Consider the following 11,441-nt stretch of genomic DNA (forward strand, 5'->3'; position numbering starts at 1 on the left):
TTTTTTNCTAATATTTCTTGATTTTAGGCTAAGAGTTTCATGAGAATATTATCACAATTTCATATAAATAAATAATATTTCTTTTCAGTTCCTACAATTACTTTCAAAATTTTCATTATATTAATTAATTTTTAATAACTAATTAGTTTTTTATTAAGTCAAATTATTAAAATAACTTTAACCAATTTAATTTTTATTTATTAATAAGTATTGTGAATAATAACCCTAAAATCCAATTTTTAGTTTATTTAAAAATTAATATTAATAATTATCCTCAAATAAGTGAACTTAATAAAATTATATAAGCTTTTAATAGTAAATAATTAGTACAATAATCAAATTGAAAGAATAAACTATGGTGAAAGTAAATTATTTTAAATTGGATTATCTTATAAATCTTATAAATCTTATAAATCTTATACAATTATATAAATTATTAATAAAACAATTTTTTTTTTTTTTTAATAATACGTTTAAAATGACGTACATGAAAAGAAAAATAGAAAAAAATAACAGAAAAATCTTTGTTAGTATCTTTGAAGTGCCAATGCTTTAATTAATCCATTTCCCAGCAAAGAGCAGTGGCAATCATCCTCAACCTTAACTTATTACCAAGCAGCTCACCTAAAGGGTCCAATGTTCTTTCATTTAGACTGGCTAGACAAAGACTTCACTGGAAAATGTTTACTTTTTGGATGAATCAACCCAGGTTGAGTCGAGGCATCTTAACAGCAGGACGACGTTGGATCGACTTTGGATCTCGTTAAGTTTTTCACCTTTCTTAAGACAAGGTATCTATAATCATTCAACTGCAATCAGAAAAGAGCTTAAAGGTCTGTGTATACTACGCAAAAATACTCGGTGGGAAAAACATGATTGCAACAAAATTTTGTCACAAAAACCATAAGAAAGAGATACCTGGAAATGGATAAAGAGATGGGAGGATGCATATACATTATACTGACCTATTCTTGCACTTAGAACTGAATCTACGTTTCCATTTCAATAGAGACTTGAACCCTGAGTTGCACCATTTTTTTACCTATCAACCGGAAAGCAACTGGCCTGGCGTCGAACAAGGATCTTCAGGAATCAAAGAGACTTGATATTCATCATCCTCCTATCATTGGCAATCTGATGCAAGCCTTTGTATCTTTGAGATACGTATTATCTACCAGTATTTCGCGATGACTTTGCATGTTGCTCGTATGTTTTTTTTTATCTGGGACACAATCGAGCTCTACCAGGATTGAGTAGCGATTCCGCCATCACCCATCCCTGCCAAGATGCAAAAAAGTAATAATAATGAATAACTGTATCACAAAGAAAATATAGTTGTTATGTTTGAAATAACTTCTCAATCAGTTGATCATTAGGTTACTCAGGAAAGCAATGACGGCACTCAGTTAAGACCCAAGGAACAAACGAAGTAGGTTTGCTGTAACAGGAGTACATTAGAAGACATCAAGTTTTTACTTTTTGCATGATTAACAAGTACAACGAAATTGTCTCTTCTAAAAAAATGAATAAGTACAACCAAAAATTGAGTGTGTTTGAATTAAAACAATTGCAGAATCACTTTGTGCAACCAAACAAAATTATGATTAAAATTGCTTTTAAGATGTAACCAAACACACAAGTTTTTAAATCACTATCATTCAAGGAAAAAAGTTTTGAAAATATTATTTTGAGAAGTGTTTAAACTAGTAAGCATATCAAACTCAACCTAAAATTGAATATTATCTGTAAAACTGCTATTTATCAGATTATCAGGAAAACTACGGCTAGCAAATTCTTATTCCATATATATACTTTAATAGCAATGATGCAGCACAAGCTAAATAAGAAGACATGCTCATTTTCCTACCTGCTCTGAAGCTTTACTCTTGAAAATCTCATACGAGGTTGAGACCATTTTACATGATGCAGCAATTTGTGCCTCAAGATTGGTCACTGCGGGCACAGAGTTTGAAATGGCATCACCTTGTTTTCGAGAAGACTTCTGACCCCCACTTGATGAGCGTATAAAATGTAAAAGCACATGAGCCTGCGGAAAAGTAACTTGTATCACAAGAAGAAAAATATTGGCATGCAAAAAATGTGAGAATCCCACATTGGTTGGGGAGGAGAACGAAACACCCTTTATAAGGTTGTGGAAACCTTTCCCTAGCAGACGCGTTTTAAAGCCTTAAGGGAAAGTCCGAAAGGAAAAGTCCAAAGAGGACAATATCTACTAACGGTGGGCTTGGGCCGTTACAAAAAATATACAACAAAAATAAATAGTGCATCTTACGTGGAAAGCAGCTTTTAGGATGTCATCCGACTTCGCTTGATCTTTGAGTAATGCATATACCTTACCCCTCGTTTGATTGTATGTCACAATGTACTTTTCTCTCTATTACCCATCAAGAAAACAACATCAAAAAGTTTAAATAAAAGAATGAATAACGCTTCTCCAAATAATGGGATGGGATATCACATACATCAAACAAGGGCTCAATGGCGAGATATGAACCAGCATCTTGGAATGCATCTTTGAATCTTGGTCCTGCCAAAAATTGAAAATAATTTTACACGCTTCAATCCCATGAAAAGAAAGCAAGTACAACATATAGACACACAACTTTGATCTAGTATGTGGAAATAATTGAATTTTGCTTGCTTGCATTTAATGTAATGGAATATAAGCACTCACGTAACATTTTTCTTAATGGCAAAGTGAGAGGAATCAAAGAAATGCATGCATACGTTTGGAGAATGAAATATTTACCAAGAACTACAGGACTCTCCTTCAGCCACGGGAAACTTAATATTCTTTCATTCATATTCCCGTTCTGCAATGTGGGTACTCGCCCTGCAAACAAACATAAGGCATAGTTTTATATACAAATCTAAATAAATAAATAAAATGCGCTTTATTCTTTTAGCTAAACTTTAAGCCATTAGAAAAGGGATTTCAGGATTGAAAACATCTTTCACTCTCTCCTCTTTTTAAAAGTATCAGATAACACTTAAAGCACCTGTCTTGATGAAAGACTCGACTGCTACATTAAATCTCGCTCTGTTCATTGTGTGCAACACAACAGATCTGACCTGAAAAATACTGCATATGTCAGACTATAATGACTAAAAGAAATTCCTTATTCAAGATGAATAAAAGTGGGGGGGAAAAAAGGTAATCCAAATTGCAGACAAACCTCATTATAAGAGCTGAAAATATAACCGCATGAAAGGAGACCAAAAGTAGTAAACAAAGATGGATTTCTTTTTGAAATCAATATGCTTAGTCCAGTTCCTAGCTTCAGAAGACAAATGAAACTTCCATCAGATTCATATTAAACTTATTTGACCATCTCGTATGACATAAATCAACGTAAAGCATACACAATTATGCATAAAACTTTACATCCAGAAGAATAACATAAAGCTCTGCGCATTATAACATTAAGTCATAGAAAATAATCATAGCAATATCTGAATTTCTTCTTCTTTTTTCTTTTTTGCAGAAAATCATCAACACCACCGATTGGCAGACCTTTTTTTTTTTTGGTAAACAAAACAACCATCATTTTAAATCAAAAAATAAAAAGTCCCAGTATTTTAAAACAATATCATGGCACATTATTTTATTATATAACATTGCTACAGAAATCATAGAATGTCCAATTCTTTCTTCTGACGATTAAGGACACTTTCGGAATCCATGCAAAGCTATGCTGAATGTTCCTTTGTTTTTTTTTTTTTTTTTTTTTTTAAGTTCATTGACTTCCCCAGGGGGATGGGTCTCATGTTCACTTCTAAAAGGATCAATCTATCCAATTTGATCGTTACAATCTATCCTCTGCAAAATATGCATACTTTACTTCTGCTCTTTCTTCATCACAAGCTTCCAATCTTAAAACTGTCTTAGGAGAGCCTTGCTTGAAAAGAATAATAATAAAAGACATTGACATCTTTAATGTAACGTTCTCATCCTTTTAAAAGGTGCTCATCTTCACTGAAAGTCCAACTACATGCATATTCAGTTTATCAAGTCCATAAAGGTTCGGGGCAAATTTTTTGAAGACTTCTAAAGTTCAGCTTTGAGGAGGTTGTCATTGGAGGAATGGGAATCAAATCGAAGAAGACAACTACAATAAGATCAAAGAACGGAGGAATTGGAATCTAAAAAGATGTATAGAAATCTCTTCCATTAAGAAAACATAAGATTGAGAGCAAAAGACCATCCAAAAGAACAAATTAACCTTTTTTTTATTCTTATCAATTAGAACCTATTTTCCCAATTCTTTTTCTGGTTCTTTTTTGTATTAGGCCTTCGCTTTATCGATTGCCTCTGCTTTTAAACTTTTATATGTAATAAAGGCTGGTTCATTATCTAAATAATAAAAATAATCCCTTTTGGTTCGATGCCACCAATTAACATACAAATAATGCACTTTTCAACTCAACAATACAATACCCCAAATTGCCATCGCCCTCCAGATTTTAACAGTAAATTGGGTAGGAAACTTAGACCACTGGTTGACTCATAGGAACTGTGCTATAAGTTTGGCTTTTGTGTTCTCTAGGAGATATCAATCATCTGCTCCCTGAAAGCTTTATCTGGATGGTGGTCTATGGAAAAGCTAGAGCCTACGAAGAAATGTCCCAAAAAGGCCTTCTATAGTCACTTTGGATTGGCAGACAACCAAATAACTAACTATAAACACAGATTTTTTAAACCATTCGGAATTTTTACAGAACCTCGAGTACCCTCGCTTGACAAAGATTTTTCTCTTTTTGTTTTATGCGGGTGAGGCATAAATATGAAAGGATTTTGCTAAGAAAAAAACCATTTTCTATTGTATCAAGAAATCTACTCTCTAATTAATGTAAACTCAAAGTGCTAATAAACTTTTGGGGAAGCAAGGATCCTTCCCCTGCTCTGTGCATCCGTAACCTCTTTTATATACCATCACGGAGTTTTGTTTCTTATTAAACATATCTTTAAAAAACAAAAGAAAGAAAAAACAGTAATTCCTAACAGATTTGCAACTGTGCATATCATCTTAAGATCATATTGAAATGTGCATAGCAAATCAATAAGAAAAAAGAATTCACTTTTTGTTTTAGACCTTGCATCTTATAGAATTTTAAACTTTAGACAATACTAGGCAAATTCAGTCGAACAAAAACTATCTACTTCGACAAGGTCTAAAGAGAAGGCCCAACTATACCAGATCTGCTATATTTCCTACGCATTCTCCTTTAGCAGTGACGTCTCCAATGTTTTCTCCTTTTGCGAAGGCCTTGTAGATTGGAGTGCGGGTTGATGTTGATGTTACAGCAGCAACGTTCTAGAAAGCAAGTAGAAAAATGAGATTTCATAACAGCTACACTATTGCACCTTCCAAGGAAACAAACAAACCTTCGCAACATTAGCAGCACAAGCCAAAGGAAGAAAAAGGTGTGGTGCAGCTGCAGTTGCCAGCTCTACCCCAGCACCCAACTCCATAAGGAGATCACCTGCAAAACGTAGCTGCAACCCTCATATTGTTCAGAAAACAGATCTTCAACAAAAATTAAAATGCAGTCACTATAATGAGCAAACTTTTTTTTGTGGAGGCTAGTAAATACAATTTACCTGCTTGAGATCATAATCAAATTTTTTCCCTTGTCGAGCAAATAGCATTTTACCAACACGCCCCGCACCATCCTGTAATGAAATGCTCAAACTTAATCAGTTCACTCAATTCTGCACAAGTAAAATGTGAAAAAGGATATATTGAATAGCAAGACAAGATTATAAGTGCTGCTATTTGCAGCACTTCATGCTTAGTTGCTATATAATAAAAGAAGAAAACAATCAAGTAACCAGAAGGAGTTGGAAAGAAATTTTAACACTCGTCGTTAGAAAGAAAAGAAGACGAAGAAGATCTTAACCAACCCCATGCAGGGTTTCTTTTGAACTTCTTCGAAAACATGTGAAACTTCTCAGTAGTATCATTAAAAGTTGATCATTAAGTCCTCTTTTACCAATATTTATGTTGAGAAGCAAATCTTTAACATAAATATTCTCCTAAAATGCCATTGCTTCATTGAGAAAATTATCCATCGAGTATACTTGAATCACATAAAAAATGGAACTACGATTTTAGTTTTCCTCAAAAATCGGCAGCAACATACATGTGCCACCCTCAGCTACTCCATGTCATGGATTTTTGTTTTCCTACTGCGATTGCAAATTGGTCCATGCATAACTATAGCGCTAATTATGCCATACAAACTTGCATACACGTATAACAGTTAAGATCTACAATGAATGACAGCACAACCTAACCGAGCAAGGTCAATACCATAGCATAGACACACTATTTTCTCGACAAAAGTGTGGTCTATTTTCTCGACAAAAGTGTGGTTCTCAACAAAATAATAATAATAACACAGCCATCTCCGGGGATAAGCGTGCTCACTTCTAAGATATGTCGATTTACTTTTGAACACGTAGGTTGCAGGAACAAAACTATGTTTCTAATCAAGAAACTACAGTGTAAAACAGCATTCACAAAGACTGTTACCTTGAGAATCCAATTTATAGCAATGGCTCCAGGAGTAGCTTTATTTCTGGCAACCCCAACAGAGCTTAATAGTGACTGTGTTGTAAAAACGCCCATCGCTCCACCAAAGAAGTGCTGCAATAAATCAAGCCATCATTACCAACGGATTCTAATTTATGAGTAGAAAAACATATTGAATATTCTTCTTCTCTTTCCTTTGTTACAGGCTTACATTATTTTCTGAATCTAGACCCGTACCTTCAAAGCTCTCCACGTCATGTATGGTACATATGAAGGGGTAACACTGTCGGGGAATCCTTCTGGGACTACATATGATCTTATGAAGGACATCATCTCCTGCATCACAAGTTAACCGATCACAACAGAAAATTGAAAGAAAGTTTATTTTCCTCCCGATTGAAAGCAGAGAAACTACTTTCCTGTAAACCGACAAGTACTCTAAACAAATTAACCATTACATATAGGTTTTGCAATTCTTTCGAATTTTAATGTGAATATGTGTAACAGAATTACAGTACTGAATGAATTAACAAAATTAACACGTTCTTGAAAGTAAAAGAGCATCAACCAATTTCTTGTTTTCTCAAGAGAATTGCAGACAAACCCGTTACACTAGGACCCAAAGAATCACATTTGAGTTCTGGGAAATAATTCCCCGAAGATTAGGTAGCTGTTTTTAATCCAGGTACAATACTACATGAAATGGGTGGAGTAGCAGACATTTTAAGCACAATTCTCAGTGAAGCATCAAGACAAACGCACGACTAGGCACTTAATTGGTAATAGAAGCATAATGTAACTACTAACATCAATAGGAGCTTGCGGCTTTTGAAAGCAAACAGCGCGGATCGAGCCGTTCTTTGACCTTCCGGATAGGTCATTTTCAGCAACATAATTCCACCTCCGGCCATCGATTTCTTCGGAGCAAATCAACCTCAAGCTGGAATCAATAAACTGGTCCTCCACAATACCAAATTTTCTCGCCTGCGGACCAGCGAGAGAGAGCGTGGGAGGAACAGAATCAGCAGGAGGCGAAGAAGCCAGGCTAGCACTAATCCGCAGAGTTTCCCGAACGAGAGTGCGCGCTTCAGTGGAGGAAGCAACAGATTTCGCAGCAGAATTTTGGGATTGCTTGAGCTTGATCGGAGCCATTGAAACAACAAATTGCGAACCAAACTAAAGCGAAATGAAGGGAAAAAAAAAAAAAAAAAAAAAATTCGAACGAATTGACGGACGGATCAGGAAGAACCAAATGGAAACAACGACGAGAAGGAGAACGAATTGGAAAAGAGATTAGTTGAAGTAGCGAACGAGAAGTTCGAAGAGGAAGCTTAGGAATTGACGGAGAAAGACATGGAAGAGAAGGAAGAAAGGTGCAGGTGGCCTACAAATGGCGACGGAGCTACAGAGAGAACGGTGGTGGGAAAAAGTAGAACAACTTTTTCTCCGTCGTTGTCAATGGAATTTCTATCCTATGCGATTTGTGGTACTTGTTCGTCTCTCTATACTAGTGGGGATGGTGGGGCCACCTTGGGGATGGTGGGGCACCTTGGGGATGGTGGGGCCACCTTTTAAATAGGTAAAAAAAATGTTTATAATATTAATTATTGTATTTTAGGTTAGGGCTAAGCTGTGTCAGTAACTGTATTTGAACTCGTTTGAAATATCTAAAAAGACAATGTTGTTACTGATTGAGAATTTCTTTTCCGAAATATCTAAAAAGACAATGTTGTTACTGATTGAGAATTTCTTTTCCGACTATGAAAGTAGATTTGAGCTCGTGTCTGTGTTGACTTTGAAACACCTAAATGGACGATATTGTCACTGATCGATAATTTCTTTTTCAATCTCATACGATAAAAGTTGATTTGAGCTCGTGTCTATGTTCACTTTGAAACGCCTAAATGGACGATGTTGTCACTGATCAAGAATTTCTCTTTTAGCTGTTGGACACGTTGAAAGTAGATTTGAGCTCGTATTTACGTTCACTTTGAAATACCCAAAAGGACGATGTTGTCACCGACTAAGAATTTCTCTTCTAGCTGTTGGAGACGTTGAAAGTAGATTTGAGCTCGTATTTACGTTCACTCTGAAATACCCAAAAGGACGATGTTGTCACCGACTAAGAATTTCTCCTCCAACTGTCGGAGATGATGAAAGTAGATTTGAGATCGTGTCTACGCTAACTTTGAAATACCTAAATGGACGATGTTGTCATCAATCAAGAATTTCTCTCCAACTGTCAGAGATAATGAAAGTAGATTTGAGCTCGTGCCTATGTTACCAATCAATAATTTCTCCTCAAACTGTCGGAGACGATGAAAGTAGATTTGAGCTCGTGTCTATGTTGACTTTGAAATACCTAAAAGGACGATGTTGTCACCGACCAATAATTTTTCCTCCAACTGTCGGAGACAATGAAACTAGATTTGAGCTCGTGTTGTGTTTATTTTGACTTTTTTATAATGTTTTTAACAAATAATTTAGAATATACAAAAGAATTTACAGCTTCAAAATTAATTGTCTCGAGCTGTTATATTAATTGAAGTTTACAATTATTTGCATTATTTTCTCCCGTATTATTTTCCGCCCTTAAATTTCACTTTTTTTCTTTCTTTTTTACTGTGATTTATGTGTGCATGACACGTGGTGTGGTGGGGACCACGCCGTTTTGACGGTAGAAGCAAGGGCATATTTGGTAAGTTGTTTTTATTTACTTGTTTTTTTGAGAAACATAAATTATTTTAAAAATTATTTCGTATTTCTCATTTTCTCATGTCTATAAATTTTAGAAATTACAAAATCTTTTTTTTTTGCTTAAAAGTTTCAAAATCATAAATATATAATAAATATTTTAAAATAAAGAATTGTTAACATAAAAATTGATGTATAAAAATTAAAATTTAGAATTATATTGAATATTAGTATAGTTATTATAATTATTTCATCTCAAAATATTCTTTCAAAATCATCAGTCTCTTCAGTCGCATCATGACACTTGTCTAGGCTCTCGCGTGGTCGGATGAGCGCTACTTGAGGGTCACCGCTTCTCTTGTCGCAACGCGAGGGTCACAACCTACTTTTTTTTTCATAGTCACTTAAATTAGTCATCGTCCTCAATGACTTACTTCGATGCACAACCACACTTTGGATTGTGACATTCATCGTAATTTAATGAAAAAAATTCTTAACTGATATTTTTTAAAAGTTTAAAGTAAAAAGATGCTTATCAAAATTGAGAAATGTAATTGAAAATTATGGAAAAATTAAGTGGATTTTTGTATGATTTAATAATGTATTTAGATATAATTATTAGGTTATCACGAACGACTTGCTAAAGTGAAGCTCGTCCTCACATGTTAATAAATGTTTTTTCAGCATCTTTTATTTTCAATTACGTGCTTCTTAAAAAATATTTAAGGAGGTCACCCAATCGAAAAATATCATATACTGTGACAATATGGGTAGTATTCCCATTAATTGATTGCCACATAAGTTATATCGATCGAAACACACAACTAGGAGATATTGTCGTTTTTGGGCTTTCCGTTTCGAACTTACCCTCAAGGCTTTAAAAAGCATTTACTAGGGAAAGGTTTTCACACCCTTATAAATGGTGTTCTCCTCCCCACCCAATGTGGGACATCACAATTCACCCCCTTTGGGGCCCAGCGTCCTTACTGGCATACCGCCTTGTGTCTACCCCCTTTGAGGAACAGTGAGAAGGCTGACACATTGTCTGGTGTCTAGCTATGATACCATTTGTAACGACCCAGGCCCACCGCTAGCAAATATTGTCTTTTTTGGGCTTTTCTTTTCGAACTTCCCTCAAGGCTTTAAAACGCGTCTGACAGGGGAAACTTTCCACACACTTATAAATGGTACTTTGTTCTCCTCCCCCAACGAATGTGGGCCCCATTTTTTTATGAAACGAAAAATCTAGTGTAAACACGGGGACTAGGTACTACAAGAATACTATAATTTCCTTCCCCGAACATGAGTTGCTCAAACAATTGAGTTACCCAAAAACAATGGTTATGTCTACACACGAGTGTGATCAAGTCGTAAATGTGACCATCACGGTTTAAGAGTTCATATGTATTTGTCCACGTTATTTCACATAAACCACCTCACCACGAGAGTAATTGAAAAGTTTTAATTTACATTCTGATGTAAATTTTCAATGTTTAATTATTTTTTTAATAAATTCATATTTTGTTATTGATGCTATCGATATACAACTATTCGGGACAAGAGAATCATAGCATTTTTATTTGCATATGGGTATAATCAAACCTGGTAGAGGAACCCTTAAGTTTTCGGGGCATTGAATCTTCACCAATGTTTGCATTACTCAAGCCGACATTCTCACTTCCGCTTCGTCCATCACAACTCGCGCCGATGCTTACCTCTAAGGCAGAATGCTACCATACAGATGCATTTTTACATCTCACAACTTCGACATATCGCTCAGCCCTGTTCATCTTCAACGCATGAGCACTCAATCAGTGAGCTATTACGTACTATTTAAGGGTGGCTGCTTCTAGGCAAACCTCTCGAGTGTCTCTACACCCCTACCTCATTAATCACCAAACAGTTATATAAAGGTCTTAGCCCGTGATCTAACCCCATTTTTATAGGACCATTTTTCACATAAAAATCAAAAATCATTTTTAACCGTATCTGTTAGATGAACACGACTCTCCACAATGATATAATATCGTTCATTTTGAGCATAAGTTATCGTGGCTTTGCTTTGTGCTTCACAAAAGACCTCACGTCGACAGAGTATTCATTTATTATAAACGTACGATTATTCCTAAATTAGGGGTCTAAGTTGATGTCATATTTGGAGGGTGAATTTAAAAAAATCAGAAAAAAAAA

The 11,441-nt window shown here is 35.1% G+C and overlaps 1 protein-coding gene across 1 annotated transcript; it reads right to left on the reverse strand.

Moving 5' to 3' along the window:
* Positions 1–781: 781 nt before the first annotated feature.
* Positions 782–8,034, reverse strand: LOC111810618 (protein root UVB sensitive 6-like). The gene is made up of 13 exons (XM_023697349.1): positions 7,365–8,034; positions 6,795–6,893; positions 6,558–6,671; positions 5,624–5,695; positions 5,408–5,518; positions 5,217–5,336; positions 3,198–3,299; positions 3,021–3,093; positions 2,771–2,854; positions 2,484–2,548; positions 2,294–2,395; positions 1,868–2,047; positions 782–1,278 (listed from the first exon to the last, which is right to left on the reverse strand). The coding sequence occupies exons 1-13, from the start codon at positions 7,707–7,709 to the stop codon at positions 1,219–1,221; spliced, it is 1,527 nt and encodes a 508-aa protein (XP_023553117.1). The 5' UTR covers positions 7,710–8,034; the 3' UTR covers positions 782–1,218.
* Positions 8,035–11,441: the final 3,407 nt, after the last annotated feature.

Source organism: Cucurbita pepo, chromosome LG14, assembly GCF_002806865.2.
Source record: "Cucurbita pepo subsp. pepo cultivar mu-cu-16 chromosome LG14, ASM280686v2, whole genome shotgun sequence".
NCBI classification, from domain to species: Eukaryota; Viridiplantae; Streptophyta; class Magnoliopsida; order Cucurbitales; family Cucurbitaceae; genus Cucurbita; species Cucurbita pepo.